Consider the following 17,121-nt stretch of genomic DNA (forward strand, 5'->3'; position numbering starts at 1 on the left):
ACAGTAATATCATCCTCCAAGCCCCGTTGCAAAGATAAAGAACAAACACAAGTGTTACAGGAAACCAGAGTGATGAAGATAGTGCACATGCGCACAGCTGACGTCGAACACACACACACACACACACACACACACACACACACACACACACACACACACACACACACACACAGACAGACAGAGTAATGCTTTAGATGGCATGTCACAGACCACACACTGTGCCAGCTGTGTGTTAAAACAGTTATTCACGGTCTCGCATTCTGCCGGCCAGATCCAGAGATGAGTTGCCTGGGTAACGTGAACTTCTGGCCTCCGAGTGTGTGTGTGTGTGTGTGTGTGTGTGTGTGTGTGTGTGTGTGTGTGTGTGTGTGTGTGTGTTGTGAATATATCTTTGAGAGCGCATATTGATCAAAGATGATGAGGATGATAAGGATAAAAAAGCACTTATGGCCACATTGTGCTCACGATACTTGAACTCACCCAATTGTCCGACACATTAATTGCTCACGACTTGAGCAAATTGGATTCATTGTCGCTGGTGGAGCAGACAGAGCCGCTGAATATGGGAATCTTCTCTGTCTTTTGTCGAGCGAGGCTTCATAAATAACTTTGACTTCCTCCTCTGGACGCCTGCCAGCGGCTCCTCACTGTAAACTGCACAAGCTCCACGGCTTTCTCTGAGCAGCCGACAGAAAAATGGACTGCCGGCTCTTGACCCCTGGAGGACTTCAGAGCCATATTTGAGCTAATACTTGTGTAAGAGCTAAAGGAGTCGACCACCCTCCTCTCCACTGCCGAGTGTGTGTGTGTGTGTGAGTCTCTGGGAATAACCCAAGACGAAGCCTGTTCAACCAAAACCCTTTTATTGTTGACATAAAATCTGGGTCTTTCTTCTGTATAACCAAGTAAAAAAAAACGATACAGATATTTCCCTCTTTTGGGCATTTTTCTTCCATTTAAAAGAAAATGTTTGAATGTTGAACCCATTGACTATAAATAAAGATGGATGACTCATCTCCGCTTCCTTTCACCAGACACAAGCGGAGCCAGAATATCCCGGATACGAACGCTGCCATCGGGCGTGTTTGGAGCCAGAGTCTGTGCTGAAGCCTCGGTAGAGAAGTCCCGAGCAGTCATGTCGTCCATCTATGTAAATAGGCCCCCATAGTATTAATTATGTGTAATAATAATTATTATACGTGTACATACGGAGGGATAAAATCAGTGTTGGTTAGCTACGCTGCCAAAACAATTTACGACAATAGATTAGTACTAAGAATTGATAAACCCTGGAGCGTCCATAGAGGGCGCTATTAGTGCGGAAAGATAAATAAAATTTGAATTTAATTTTATGTAGTTACAGTTTCAATCAAAACAACCAATGTATATGTTTTTTGGGGGGTTTATACGACTCGCCTGCTGTCAATCAATATTGCTAATACCGCGCCACACACACACATGCAAGCACATGCACTCATTTCACACCGTGTAAAAACACATACATGCACACTAAAGTGCCGCGCCACATTCATCACTTGAACAATGATAGTGTCCCACCGGGTGGTCCCCCCCACCTTGACAGTCTTCCCATCCTCCGGGTGGCCGCATAGGGGCCCCCCCACGCACGGATGACATCAGCGCCCAGCCTGGAGGAGCCCGTGACAGCCGTATGTAAATTGAATATGACTAATCGCTTCCCCGCATCACCTCTCGCCACCTCTGGGCCGCCACGATGAAAGACGGCCGAGAGGGGAAATCTGCACAAGCGCGTCCGCTTTTGAAGTCTGAGAAGAGGGTGAGAGGGTAGGCAGCCAGACGGACAATACGAAAGGTAGTCGTATAAGAAATGTACCCACGAATACTCGTGAAAACTCATATAAAACTACTAACAGGTTGTTACCGGTGGCCTGTTACTGGGGTCACATGGAGGTCGGGCTGTGTTCTCATCACCGAGGGCCAATCTGACCAAAATGACAAACTTCCAAAACAGTGTGGTGCATCGCTTCGACAGTCAAACCATTGTCTGACGCGTAATGTCTCTCGAGGGGGCAGCAGACGAGAGTGATGAGAATTGCGATTCTCATCGATGACCACCTTCTTTTCCGCAAGTGAAATCAAACACACACACACACACACGCAGTAAGAGAGAGGCAGTGGGAAGACAAAGTGCTTCCACATGTGGAAGGCATGAAGAAGAGGCAAAGGTGCATGTGACCACCCATACAACAGGGGGAATCCCAGGTGTCCCTGCCTTTGTTCTCGCTGTGTTTGTGTGCACGTACACGCCTGTATCAGAAACCCACCATGAGAATAAGAGTGTGAAACGTGCAACCCACACATCACGGCGTGTTTTTTTTCCATCCTATATCGTCCCTATAAAAAGGCTGAAATTTCAAATTCACATTGCAGAATTCTCGCATGTCAACAGATGTAGTCTGTCATTTCAAAAGTTTCATGTTTTTCCTCCTTTTTTATTGAAAAAATTACAATAGTTTCCTTGTTATTGTCGCACCTCCGTGTTGTTTTGCAGTCAAAGTGCTCGCCCTGATTAATGTCCTGCATGACACACATTAAAAAACACTCACTCGACGTCTGAATTGATGTGTTGTCTGCCACATAGCTGTGGCTGGAGATGCACTGTCATTTCCTGACGCTTGCTTTTTAATTAGAGCGGAATAACTGCCCTTAAAGTGCGCCGCCTTCTCAGTAGCACGCTGTATATTGGAAAATTGCATCCTTATGTTGGGGATCATCTTTAGAAAAATGCAGAGGTGGTTGAGGAAGATTTAGTTCACAGGAATCAAAAACATCAAATCTTCATCCCTATATTTGAACGTTAGATTTATGTCGTCGCAGCGCAATTTTATTCTTGAAACAAAGACTAAAAAACACCCACTTTATACAAAACTCCCAATAAAATATTGCATTTTTTTTTTTTTTTACAGTTTAATTTCTTCACATCGTTTCACATGTGATAAATTAAAAGAAAAGTTCTGAAAGTTCCCCCCCCTTCTGCCACCCAGCTCAGATCACCCCCTGACGGGCAGAGTAAACAAGTGGCACTGTTTATATCCTCCATGTAATCTGGATTTACCTCGGTGAGATCACGGCTGTTGGAGCAGAGAGCCCCCTGGACGCTCAGCTGCATTGTGGGAGGTTCCCTCTCAATGCCACCTTTGTCTCTCAGTGTGTGTGTGTGTGTGTGTGTGTGAGTGTGAGTGTGAGATAGTCCAGTTGACAGGCCACAATAAGTCATGAGTAAAGTTCCCCATGGTAAGAACTGATGTTGGTGTACGTTTTCTAAAAGAAAAGCACTTGTGGTTTAACGCTTTGAAAAACCTTCCCTAAAGGTTCTTTGAACACGGATGCAAGTCACACACATGCACACACACGCACGCACATGCACACACACGCGCACACACACAGGCACACACACAGGCACACACACAGGCACACACACCCCGCAAATGTTTTCCCAAGTCAAGTGCAAAGAGGGCTTGACCCCTCGCGGGTTCACAGACAAACCAATAATATTTGAACAGAGTGAAGAGCAACACTTCCTCTTTAACCTCGAGTTCGACCTGTGGTTCATCCTTTTTTCATACATTTAACCCGATAATAAATGCAGCTGCGTTATATAATCTTTATTATTCTACTCTGCTATACGAACACAAAACATATTCCGTACTTGGTCTAAAGTGGTTGATATCTTATTGTCTGTGTCGTCTATAAACCACAACTACTGAGAGCTACTTAGCGAGCTAGTGAGCGTTAGCCTCGGCTGAAGCAACAACAGAATTTCCTTATAGAGTTTTGGCTGCTACGTGTATATACAAATAAATATGATTTGAAAAGCCGATATTTTTGTTATTGCACATAACTAAATGAGGCTGTAGCTAAATCAGGCAATCAGGTGAAGATGCTAACGAATTGAAATAGCGGTATCTGAAATCTTGGCCTTTGATGGCCTTTGATAGCTATTATGCTAGGTTGTGCAAGCTAGCTCGAGCTCCTGACTCAAAATAGTGGAATTAATGGGGTTGATGAGGCTAAATTGTTTTGAAACGATATTTTTGAATGCATTAGGATGTCAATTAATGTCTTATATCGATTTTCAGAATACTAAGAATAAACACATTAGTATATGTGTACATGTATAAGTTATATATAAAGCTGTGTTTCTTTATTTGTGTCTGATAGGCAGCGCTCTTTGTCTCTGTAGTTTTTTGGTTAATTTGCTGTTTCCAGTTCGTTTACTTTTAGCTCTTTAGAGCATTAAAATGCAGCTTTTCATTTCCTCTCTGTCGTGAAGCTGAAGTCCTCGAGGTGGCCCAGCAGCAGACAGAACATGCAGCCTGTAATATTGTGGCTCCGTGCACTTCCGCTGTCTTCTCGACACCCTGTGTTTTCACTTGTCATTTTGTCGTATTGTCAAACAACAACAAAAAAAAGTTAAAATTGCAGTCGCTTTTTTAAACGATATGCAGACGACTCCTCCTCTTTTCAAAGGCGATGCACTGACACACTAAACTACATGATAATCAAAGTGTGAATCCTGAGTTGCATCATTCATCTGGTGGAGCTGCACAGGACTCGACTCTTCTGATGTGAGCTCGGGGAGAGAATAGATAAGAAGAACTTCTTACAGTGGGCTTATTGCGACTGTTTGTGCACAGCATGAAAAATTGAGCAATTCTGTACGCACCCTAAACCCAAAGAGCAATTTGATCTGGGACCAAATTGGCATTTAGAGTACTTTCAGAAAAAAAAGGAATTTGAAGAGGCACCTCTCTCTCCCTCTCCTCCCACTAAGGCGGCAGCAGTTGGGGGGGAGGACAGACTCTGAACTTCCCTCCTTAGCACCAGCTTGGTCACAGCGCAGTGATCTAAGAATCTCTTTTAAATGTCTGGCTGTGGAAACCCAGGCGCTCTTCTCCTCGCGTGTTGGCACAAGCCTGCATGTCTCTGCGTGGTGCATTTCATCGCAGGCATCATGTGATTGTTTATCCTCTTTAAGGCTTTCCTGCTTTTGTGTGGACATGTATTTTCCAGCAGTGTGTATCGCACTAATCAAACAACACGGAACACGGAATTTGCATGAATGTGGGAGGTCAACCCCCATTTTGTTTGAATGACAGTTGTGGTTCCAGTGCACCCCCACATCTCCTATACGTGTGCAAGTGTGCATTTAATTTTGATAGATTTCATGTTATTGTACATTACAGAAATTACTTCCTGAAACAGTAAGTAATTTAACATGTAACATTGAGGTATTGTAGGATTACACTTTATTATTAATAATTAAAAGTGGAAATGCCATAAATCATATTTAATTTAATTTAAAATATCATATTCCCTGATTTTTAAGTGTGTCATTATGCAGAATTATCCCTTTAAAATGAGGTTTAATGTATATTATTGTTTTATTGCCACTGATCCATTTGCGTGTGAGGAGCCATTTAATGTTGTAGCTGCTCAAAGTTGAGTTGATAACTATTCTATCATCTATTATCTATAACAATGCATGGTCATATCATTCGTAAGCAAGTTGAATAAATGAGGCTTCAATATTTTTGAGTTATATTTAGAAAAATGAATATATAAAGTAACAGAAAGTGGGAATAATTGTGTAAAATGTGTAAAATGTATATTTTGGAATCGTTATGAAGGATTTGAATAATGCTTAGGGGCCAAACAAGATAACATCAGTGCCGAGCGTGAAGTGTAAAAGGTCACCGTGCACTTTCAGAGGCAATGCAAATATCCTGCATGTGCAAACAGTCTGCGTTTGTTTCCTCCTCAGTGTGACTTGTGATAAAAACCCTTCTTTAATGCCACATCAGACGTTTGCAGTGGTGCATGTTGACGCACACCAGTGCAGCCTCTGCTGCAGTTTCTGATCATTATATAACAGCATTGCTTTCAGTCGAGGATGATAATGCTTGAGAATTGTGCATGCGAGCTCCGAATCCAACTGTCGCCCCCTTTAAACAGCAGAGATTTCCAGTGTGTATTCTCCTTTTATTGCTTTTCATTTGCATATAAATTAAATCCATATTGTGCCTGCGAGGCAGTCTATGCTAACTATGCAAACGATCCCCGGCTTTTCTTTGTTTTACAGATAAACCCTCGGCTTGCTCCTAAATGACAGGGTGGGAGGTGGGGGGGGGGAGAGGAATCCTCTCGCTGTTTCATAATTGTATGAATTTTAAATACACTGTCATAAGACCCTCTTCCGCATTCACAGCAGGGAATCAGACTATCATTATAATATCAGAGCTGCAGAGTTAGCTGACCGTGAAGAGGCTCGGAGGCCGCCTCCTCACCTCTGCTCACACATGCAGCCCAGATGGCCTCATGCAGACACTGGATTCAGAAACAATAGACCTGTGTGTTTTCTAAACATCAAACTTCAGCCATAAAAAACATGGTACTATAAACGCATGTTAAAGCGTATTGAGCTCATGAGGATACGTTTAGTTGTAGATTTTATTAGGGCTCAGCGTTCTGGCCAAAAATGATATCAAGATGACATTTTCCATTATCAGCAGATATCGATAATTATTACGATAAGTCTTTAAATTATTATTCCTTTAAAGATCAAAGACGGATTTTTTAAAGGGTTGTGGTAAACCGCAAAAATATTTTTCCAAGCTTTAGATGTGTTTTACCTCCTCACTGTGTTTTCACAATGTATAAGAAATACATGGATATATTTTTTAACCTTTATTGCTACTGATTAAAATTACATTACGATAATTATGGATATTGTTTTATTTCCCAGCCCTATTGTACATCAAAAAAGACAAACCCTCAAATTACCATTTGACAGCATTAGGATGAAATTAGACTTTGTGTCAAACTGAAATCAAGTCCTATGAATATTCATTCAGATATTTAAGTGAAGGGTGGCATTAATTTAGTGCTGATATTACTGTGGGTCCCTGTGGAAACCCTTTCAAGGACCCCGGGAGGTTTTCGATGCTGCAGGGGAGAAGAGCCCCTGCTTCTAAAAGACGGGTTTTCCTGAGGCAAAGCTCGGCTGCTGCGACATGGAAGAAAAATAATAATTTTTAAATAATAATCTATAACCTGAACAAGTCGGTTTTTTTATTCACTCTTTTGTGTCTGGAGCATTTTCCCTCAGTTTAATTTTGCTGTTATGTCTTCGGAGAGTTGCACATCAGGCTCATAACGTGTATAGTCTTAATAAATGGACTCAAACATATAGATAAATAGGATAAAATGTTAATTAAATCTAATGGAATAAACTGACTCCAACCAAAGCAGCGTCTCCCAGCCCCTCGTCGTTGAAATCAATTACGTTCTGTGCGCTTATTAAATCTCTGCTCCGCAGGCCGAGCTGAACCTGAACGCATCATCGTCATTATCAGCAGCAGCTCTTGAAATAATTAGAAAAGAAACGCGGAGGCCGTGAACGCAGCCTCGTTAGCTCTTAATTAAATAATCCGCTCACTTGTGTAGAAGCGACGGAACAAACAGGAACCATATAAATCACAGACACGTCGGTCGTGCGTGTCGGGAGGTTTGGATCACCGCAACATGGCGCCGCCTCCGTAATCCATTCACCATTTCATGAATTTAACAACAAAGTCGAGGTGAGCTCTATTCTACTGCGAATTATACGTGTTAGTAAAATAATCCGGATTATTTTATATTAAAGAATGAATCGGCAAGTTTCACTGTACACCATGTGACGTATTATTAAGGTTATTCACATTTCAAGCCCTGGTTTGAACATTAAACATTAATATTAATTCATAAAGAAAGAAAACGTTTTGGTTTTGTTCGTTACTAATGTAAATATATTTTGGAATACATTTTCATAAAAGTAATAATCATAGTTTACTGTAAATAGGAGAGCTTCAGTATCTTACGTGCTTGATTCCTTGTTCTATCACAAACCTGGAAAATAAAGGAACTGGTACATTTTTTTCACACCAATAAAATTAAAGTTATGGCTTTGTTTTGTAAATTTTTCCCCTTCGCTCCAACATGCCTTTCCAAAAACAGCTGGGGGAAAAAATACCTCTTTAAAAATATCAATAGCAGCTTTGTAATCCGAACAACTTTCCACTATAATCATATTATGCAGAGTCCCTTAAGTTTTCACTGCGGCCGCAGACACACACACACACACACGCCATGTCACAGAGTTCACAGCCAGGCTCTGACAAACCTGAACCCGAGGTCACGTCAGGCCAAACACAACAAATAAGTCAGATGTAGGGAAAAGAAGCGTTTCTCCCTGTGAAGCTCGAACCCAGACGAGGCTTCGCACAGCGAGGAGCGACTCGGGGTTCAGCACGGTCGGGCAAATCTTGTAAATGCCCAGAAAAGATTAATAGGTGAAATGCTATCCGTTGTGTAGAAACATGTAGTGTAGTGTTGTGTGTGTGTGTGTGTGTGTGATATTTCTCTATTTCTGTCTCTGCCCCACCACCTCTCTCACATATCAAAATAAAAAAGTCTGCAGCCATAACTCTTATTGTGTGGTTTCAGTGTAGTAAAACTAATAATTGTTTTAAATCCTCTGAATAATTCCTCTCAACTCCTTTCACCACTTTAAAGTTGAATTACCCATAGAAAGGGAATGAAAGAAAGAAAGAATAATTTAGTCCATCAATCTACCATTCTCCTTTTTTTTTTATTTCAGACTACATGTGGACATATTAAAATCTTTGGCTTGTCTGAGTCTGTGGAACTGATGTGTTGGATGAAGAAATGGGCGACAGGAGACCACAAGAACCTATAGAGCCAACCGGACAGTCTAAAAACAGCGGGAACAGACAGAAGGGATGAGATGGCAGGTGAGGCGGAAATTAAATATACTGTATACAACATGATAACTGTGTGGCTATATAAACTTTAATAACGATCGCTCATTTATATAATTATGTCCATATACTGTTACCATAAACAGAAATCTGTGTTTTTAAATAGCGGCTCCCCCACTTCCAGTTCATTTTTTTTTTTTTCATTAGCTCCAAAAAGAGTCCAAAGAGTCAGGCTGCGGGGCCTGAGCGTGGGGGGGGGGGGTGTGGGGGGCGGGGCGTGGGGGGAATGTCCGGGGCCCTCTCATTCACTTTCCTCCTTCTCCTCCTGCACGGTGGTGGTCGAGTGGTTGTAAAGTCCTTGGGCCATGAGCTGCATGGCCAGGCCGTTCTTGTAGCCGGTGGCCTTTTTAATCTTGGCCCTCTTATTCTGGAACCAGATTTTAATCTGGGACTCGTTCAGGTTGAGTTCCTGGGCCAGAGACTGTCTCCGCTGCTCCGTTATGTAGCGGTTGGCCTGGAACTCAGTTTTCAGTCTCTGCAGCTGCTCGGCCGTGAACGCTGTCCTGGGCCGCTTGTCCTCCTTGCTGCTCTTCTTCTTTTTCAGTTTCCGTGTCCTTGGGCCTGGTGTGGAAACAACAATAGAAATAAAATATTTATTCTACTGCTTGACCACGGACAAAGTGTTACACTAGATATATTAGATATTCACCATCCGAGCTCCTGCTTACAGCAGCTGATGAGTGATGATAGCAGCTGATTATATCAATATGATCGAATGTAGGTCACCACACTGTCCTGATACCGATGCACTTTGCATTAGATTTTCAAACACTGTTCTCTGCCCCTCTGTAATATGTAATATATGAAACATGGAGGCAGTGGGAATAAATCATGTCAACAATAAGGCCACTCAGAAGGACGGCAATACCTTCCTCTGTCCTGAACCAGGTGAGTAACCAGCATTAAACAGGAGACTTTTCAATGTCCTTCACAACACAAAACACTACAGAGTACTGCTGCTGTGTAAATAGCAACGAGAGATTTAGAGAAATATTATAGAATATTTAAGTATTGACTGAGGCTTTTCTCTCCACCATAGAATACAAAGGGGTTGCGATGCTACATACTGTGACACGGTTATTACTCAATATTCTACTTATTACTTACAAGTGTGTGCTCGAGGTTTTTTTTTTTCAGACTATATTGATAATTATCACCATAAATGTCTCATTGTTATATCTTTTAAGTTTAAAGACAGATTTTTGCTCCTGAGTGAAGGTTGTGGTTTAAAACTCATCTTTCAGGACAGAGAATTACAAACACGAATCTGAGGCAGATGAATAATGTGTTACACCTCCACACTGTGCACAATCAGCAATATATCCATAAATATTACACTTATTATTAATCATATTGTGATAATTATTGATGTTTTATTGCCCAGCCCTAAAAACTAAAATGCTCAAATAAGCGTTGAACATTTGTTGTGTCTGTCTCGATTAAAACATAATAAAAAAGGTTTGTTTTAGAGCACAATGGTTGAGAAAACATTTCTGAAATAATCAGAGGTGAATATTAAATAATAATAGATATCAGCAGATGATTGTGGACCAGGGTGAAGTGGTCTGAGTGTGTCAGCTCAGTTGACATGAGCAGGTTTGGACGTTCTGGCCTCATTAGATGCAGGCAGGCCTTTGTGTGGACTCTAACACAGGCCTGTGACATCTGACTGGTTATGGCGCCAAAACAAGCAGCAACCTGCTGCCACGGTTCAAATGGAATAAGTTGCTTTGGACTGGAGTCCCAGTGCAGACACACTGTTCAGGTCCACATCACCACAGTCTACTGTGCTCAAAAACAACAAGCCCCCGTGCTACAATGAGTGGACTCCATCCAGCACTGGGACTTCTTAATAATCAAGGCTGCACACTGGGCCTGAATGCATGTGCACATGTGATTCAGCTCAGGTAGCAAAGATGTGGCGGTCACACAGGGAAATGTATGGGTTTGCATTGAGCAAGTAGCAAGCATGTTGCAGTGAACACACCATGATAGTAAACGACTGTTCATTTGACCCCGGCTTAGTTAAAGGGCAACTAGAGGGAATATTGTGCTAAAATAAAATTTGAATTGTTTATTTAACTTTTATTTTTAGGGCTGTAGGTCAAGTAATGCAAGAAAAATTTAAAATAAGTTCACCAAGACAAATCTTATAAAAACCAATGCAGTGTAGTGTTATAGGAACATGCTCAGCTCCTATAAACACAATAAAAACATATTTAATGCTACACAAACAGATTCTCATAATAAAAAGGACCACACATTTATATAAATGGAACAAGCTCAGATGGAGGACTTTCCCCTGTGTTTCGCACTATTATTAATATTATTATAATTATTATGAAAACGCTTTTTGTCCTGTAGCTGTAAATTATGCACAAAAAAACTTAATATCAGCCAAATAGTTGAACCCACTTAATACACAACAATGGCGGCGATTTGAATCCTTTTCAATCACTACACCACCTTTATTTTACATGTTCTTTAAAAACACTCAGATAAATCCTCAATGTTTTTGAAGGCAACTTTTATTTTGAATAATTTATTTTTTAAAAATCAAATAAGGTGCCAAAACAATTCTAATAATAATATGTACTTTGTTAATGTACTTATCGTTTAAATCCTATATTAATATAACATTTCTGTAATTGAACTACACTTTAATATTTAATAAAGTACTAAATCCAAAGCCATTTAAATATTATGGAGCTGTGTGTATATTTGTATATTCAACATTTTAAATTAAAACACACACATACTGCTTCAGCCGCATTATTATCAACATTAAATTGTTTTACACATATTTTATTTCTACTGTCTCCAATTATATATTTTGGTGCGTTTGTTGTTTCCAGAGAAAATGTTAAAAATAGCTTTTCGTGTTGTCGCTAACGAAGACAAACGACACGAAGCTATTATAATATAATTATGATTTAATTATCAGCATTTGTAAGATAAATATTCCAGCATGTTGTGGTAAAAAAGCTTTTACAGACTAGTGGTTATTATGGGACTATAACACAGTATAATAACGCGTGTGTGTGAGAAAAGAAGAATTGGTGTATCATCCTATTTTCATCTAAATTCTAATTTATATTCATCTGAAGTGTTGTTTTGGTTTCAGGATCATTATGACCTCACTTTAATTAAGTTCCCTGTCACAACAAATCTGTGAGGGACACGCGCACAGAAAGTTGCCCGGCAGCGGAGCACCTCAGGCGGGGTGATGCGGGGACTACTAGCGCCTTACCAGATGAGGGCCGGTCCGAGTAGCGGGTGCAGTAAACCCAGGCGGGCCACAGCAGCGGCTGGCTCTCCTTACTGGGGGCCGCGGCCGCCCCGTTGCCGCTGCTCACAACCACAATAGACGAGGGGCTGTCCGCGTATCTCCCGGTGCCGGTGCCCGCCGGCTCGCCCTGTTTCGACGAGTTCTGCTTGGACGAGGGCGACGAGGACGTGGAGGACGAGGAGCACGGCGACGACGAGGTGCTGTCGCTGCTGCAGTTCGAGTCCAGGCACAGGCTGCCGGTGTGCGCCGGCGGCCTGGCCCCGGCCAGCGGGTTCACGTTCTCGCGGCCCGGCGTCTGGCTGCGGTAGGCCGGCTCCTTCCTGCTGCCGAAGTCCGGCCGCAGGATGTTGTCGATGAAAAAGTTGGTGGTTCGGTGGGCCTGCTGGGCCGCCTGGTGCGGGAGCATCAGCGGCGGGGACGGCAGGTTCGGCGACAGGGACAGGCTCTCCTCCTCGGTGGAGTCCCGGCCGCTGCTCGGCTCCTTCGGCTCTTCCATGGCTGGTGGCGGCGGCGAGAAACGGCGGCGTCTCCGCGGCGAACTCCACTTGTTGCCTCCGTCAGTATCCAGAGTTTCACCGACACACGAATCTTCTGCTGAGCGCCTCAAATCACCCGCAGCGGCCACATGTCGTCTCCTCACAGGCTTCCGTACTCGGACATACCGGGCAGCTCCCGGTGAGTTCCCGGTGCTGCAGAATATTCTGTCTCCTCCGAACTCCCCGAAACCCCGTTATCTGCTCCCGGGAGTGTGCGTGTGTGTGTTTGTCCCCTTTACTACACCCAGCCGGAAGCACGTGTGCGCGTGCATGAAGCGCGGCGGGCCAATCAGCGGCGCAGATCGTCCCTGTCAGATCTCACGGTGGCCAATCAGCGGCCGCCCTCGAGCACGCGCGGCTCGTAGCCCGATTTCTTTTTTTGTAGGGGTTTGGGCACGTGCATGTAGTCAGTAAAAACAACAACACGAACACTAGGAATAAAACACACACGGGAAATATGTGTTCATAGCAAAACACAAAAACAAATAATACACAGCAACAAATACTCAATTCAAGCTTTTATTGTTTAGGGAATTTATTTATTTATAGAATTCAATAATACCTATTTTTAAAGAATTTATATTTATTTTAAAGTTCGCTCACGCAATCATTATTTGCAATGTGTGTGTTTCCATCAGTGAACAAGGTAAAAAATCTTAAACAGGATTTCAACAGCGTTTTTTACACCATCGTTAAAATGAGCCTGAAACGTGCTTTGGAAAACACGCCAAAGTAAAACCAGCTAAATAAAAACCCAGCTCTTCTTACTTTAATTAAACTCCATCGTGTTTCTTAGTAAATTCAAACATTTCCTGCACTTTTTCATATTTTTTCATTTCATTTCTTCCACAGCACCGTCACTCGTTGACCTCATTTATTTCATAACTCTTTTAATTCACCTTTAAAAGCTTCTTTGTTTGTGTCGCCTTCCTTTTAAAATCTGTCACGAGGCATTTTATATTTATATTTAATGTAAAGCACTTTAAATTGCCTCGCTGTCGAAATGTGCTACAGGAGTAAACGTGACTATTTCCTGTCTGGTGTGAAGCATATTTATAATTTAACCATTCATATTGTGGCAGCTTTTGGCAGCAGGACAAAAAATATAAAACAATATAAAAACAAATGTATGTAGCCCTGCAGGAAGTATAATAAATATTGTGTTTTAAAAAATCTCACTAAAACAATTAAAGAAATGCCACCAGGCTCTAATTGGCGATTAGAAGTAATAATAATATTAATAATCCTAATAGCAGCAGGAAGTGTGGACGTGTTTGTGAAAGTGAAATCTTTATCCCACGCGCAGGCCGGTGCAGGAGGAGCGTGGCTACTTAATTAAATTCCAATTAGGACAGTATCAATGCGCTGTTGTAGCCGCGGCGCCATTGTGACTAAATGAGCGCGCCTCTTATCTGGGAGCTGCTGGAGAGGCCGGGCCCGCAGAAGATAATTTATAGCTTTTAATTAGTCTTCATTCCGCCCGATCAGCCCGGCGTTCATCACCGGGAGCGGCCCGAATAAAAGAGGCCCGGTGAAAAGCTGCTGTCACCGGCTCCTGGCAGGGCCCTTAATCACGGGGAGCCAGGGGCCGCGCTACAAGCCTCCTAATTTCCAAGGTGCTGATAAAGCTCGTTGAATAATAGCGCGGGCCCTCGGAGACACCATTTACAGAAATGACTTTATTGACGGCTTAACGTCGGTGATTCATTTCACCTCTCATGTACCGGGAGCCGGATTTGTCGCCGTAATAGGATGATGAATGCACTGACGGATCACAGCCCCGCTTTTATTGAGTAGCCCATATAGTGGAGGTGCGTCAGGTGGAGCGTGCACGCGCTCTGACACACACACACATGCAGGGGGGTGCAGCTATCCTTATTAGGACTTTGCATTGACTTCCATTCATTGTGTGCAGCCTGGAACCAAAAAGCTTATCCCTAACCTTAACCATGACCAACCCATGCTTATAACCTTAACCATGACCAACCCATGCTTATAACCTTAACCATGACCAACCCATGCTTATAACCTTAACCATGACCAACCCATGCGTATAAGCTTAACCATGACCAACCCATGCTTATAACCTTAACCAACCCGTGCTTATAAGCTTAACCATGACCAACCCATGCGTATAAGCTTAACCATGACCAACCCATGCTTATAACCATGACCAACCCATACCTGTAACCATAACCTTAACCTACCCACAATTCACATGTTAACCTTAGCCCTAACCCTACCCTTAACCATGACCAACCCATGCTCATAACCTTAACCTTAACCTTAACCATGACCAGCCCAGTCCCTTAACCATAACCATAACCTACCCACAATTCACATCACATCACAACCCTAACCTCAACCATGACCAACCCATTAACCAACACACAATTCACATCTTACCCATTAACCATGACTAATTCATGTCTAACCCTAACCTCAACCTACCCACAATCCAAACCTTCACCCTTATATTGACCATGGCCACATTATCAACCTACCCACAATTCACATGTAACCCCTAAACCTAAACCATAACCAATTCATGCCTAACCTCAAAACCTAACCTACCCACAATTCACCTCTTCTCCCTTTAACCTTGACCAGGACCAGGCTTTGGTCCCCATGAGGTCCACTTGTCCTGGAAAAGGTCCTGAAGCCAATACAAATTAGTACACACACACACACACACACACACACACACACACACACACACACACACACACACACACACACACACACACACACACACACACACACACCAACACCAACACCAACCAATAGTTAATTGTGTGTGTGTGTGTGTGTGTGTGTGTGTGTGTGTGTGTGTGTGTGTGTGTGTGTGTGTGTGTGTGTGTGTGTGTGTGTGTGTTATTAGGCCCATGTAGTCGCAGATTGTTCTACTTCCTGTGTGAGGGGTGAAGTGAAGCACATGTAGCCTAAAGCCAATAAAAGGATAATACACACACACACACACACACACACACACACACACACACACACACACTGCAGGTTATTCTTCATTATTCTTCATATGTCCGTCTCACGTGTTGTCTTGCGTTCTGGCTTCATTCTGCCTTGTTATCTTGTTTCCAGTCTAAATTACAGACCTTCAAACCCAGACTGAAGTGTATCGGAGGCCCAGTTAGAAGCAGCTGTCACACAACACAAACTGGTTCCCTCCAATTATGTCAGGGAATGAATCTAATCACCTCCTGTAGTGTTTAAATTATTTTTATTTGAAATAGCCTATATTCAGAGTTAATAAAAAAGGAGACCAGGAAAGATTTTCCTATAAAAATAAAACACTTTTTAAAAAATTTCACAGAAGCCAGTACTAGAAGTGGAAATGAGAAGATGTAATATGGGTGTAAAACGTTGCCTCAGCTTTACAGAGAAAATATTAAACTTCTTATTAAAGTAAATCAAAACAGTTCAGGATTTTACGAAAAGTACGAAATCATATTTACTACAATACTACTTTTGTAAATTAACACGTTAAAATACAAACACCATTGTGTCCACTGTAAAAGAGAATATTTTAAAATAAGTGGCCCTCAAATAAAAGTGCACAAAATGATAAATGCAGATTTTTCCACACAACAAATTATGCATTTTTAATCAGAATGCATCAGTTTACACAAAAATGACAATTAAGCTCCAACGCTTCTTCTATAACGACTAAATCTAATTCAGTTGTTGGTTAATTTCTACTCTTGAAACAACAATATTAGCTCTGGTTTTAATCACTATTTTTTAAACGATGCTTATGTATTTATTTTTTTGAATGAAGATAAACATATTCTTTGCATTGTCACACATAATGTTCAGGAAGGTTGTGGAGCTCTGACTCAAAGTGCTGCAGCTGCATGCTTGTGCTTTCACCTAGTGGAGGAAGACGGTGGTGTGATTTCACCCTGAAGGCTTCTGCATTCTTTCATTCATGCTCATTCAGGTTAAGAAGCTAAATGAGCAGAAGTTGAACGCTCACCTCGCAAATCTTTAATTAAATCAGATGATGTATTTGTATCAGAGGGGGTTGTTGGCATGAAACCCTGCCAGGACCCTTATGCTCAAGTATCCACATCTGGAAAGTGCCAAGTTTAAAGCAAGTATATGGCTCTGGCGACATCTAGTGACTGAGATGTGTAAGTGGCGTCTGCAGCAGGTCCTGGAACATAGAAAAATAATTCCCTGCATATGAAATGAATACTTTTCTAAACAATTGGTGAAAACAGCTGAATGCATTTAATCAAACACAACATTAAAATAGGATTTGAAGAATTTGTACTGTATTTAATATTTCGTTTTTGTGCCTTTGTTATTCAAAGGCAAATATTTTACTATTTACTGCATTTATTTGACAGCTATAGATAAACTAGATATCATATAATATATATAACACAGTATATAATATCGTGTTGTGTACAATAAA

The 17,121-nt window shown here is 41.9% G+C and overlaps 1 protein-coding gene across 2 annotated transcripts; it reads right to left on the reverse strand.

Moving 5' to 3' along the window:
• Positions 1-8,867: 8,867 nt before the first annotated feature.
• On the reverse strand, positions 8,868-12,904 carry LOC118103355 (homeobox protein engrailed-1-B). Of its 2 annotated transcripts, none has more exons than XM_035150206.2 (2): positions 12,109-12,904; positions 8,868-9,419 (listed from the first exon to the last, which is right to left on the reverse strand). In XM_035150206.2, exons 1-2 carry the CDS (start codon positions 12,641-12,643, stop codon positions 9,100-9,102), a joined length of 855 nt encoding a protein of 284 aa, XP_035006097.1. In that variant the 5' UTR covers positions 12,644-12,904; the 3' UTR covers positions 8,868-9,099. The 2 variants fall into 2 exon arrangements, with proteins under 2 accessions (XP_035006097.1, XP_035006096.1); XM_035150205.2 differs by having other exon boundaries at positions 8,868-9,431.
• Positions 12,905-17,121: the final 4,217 nt, after the last annotated feature.

Source organism: Hippoglossus stenolepis, chromosome 24, assembly GCF_022539355.2.
Source record: "Hippoglossus stenolepis isolate QCI-W04-F060 chromosome 24, HSTE1.2, whole genome shotgun sequence".
NCBI lineage: Eukaryota > Metazoa > Chordata > Actinopteri > Pleuronectiformes > Pleuronectidae > Hippoglossus > Hippoglossus stenolepis.

Bases quoted from the DNA above. Each gene is read 5' to 3' on its own strand.
- LOC118103355 (XM_035150205.2), bottom strand. From the start codon at position 12,643: ATGGAAGAGCCGAAGGAGCCGAGCAGCGGCCGGGACTCCACCGAGGAG. The intron at 9,432-12,108 runs GTAAGGCGCTAG...TTTCTATTGTTG, and splicing joins CTCGGACCGGCCCTCATCTG to TTTCCACACCAGGCCCAAGG.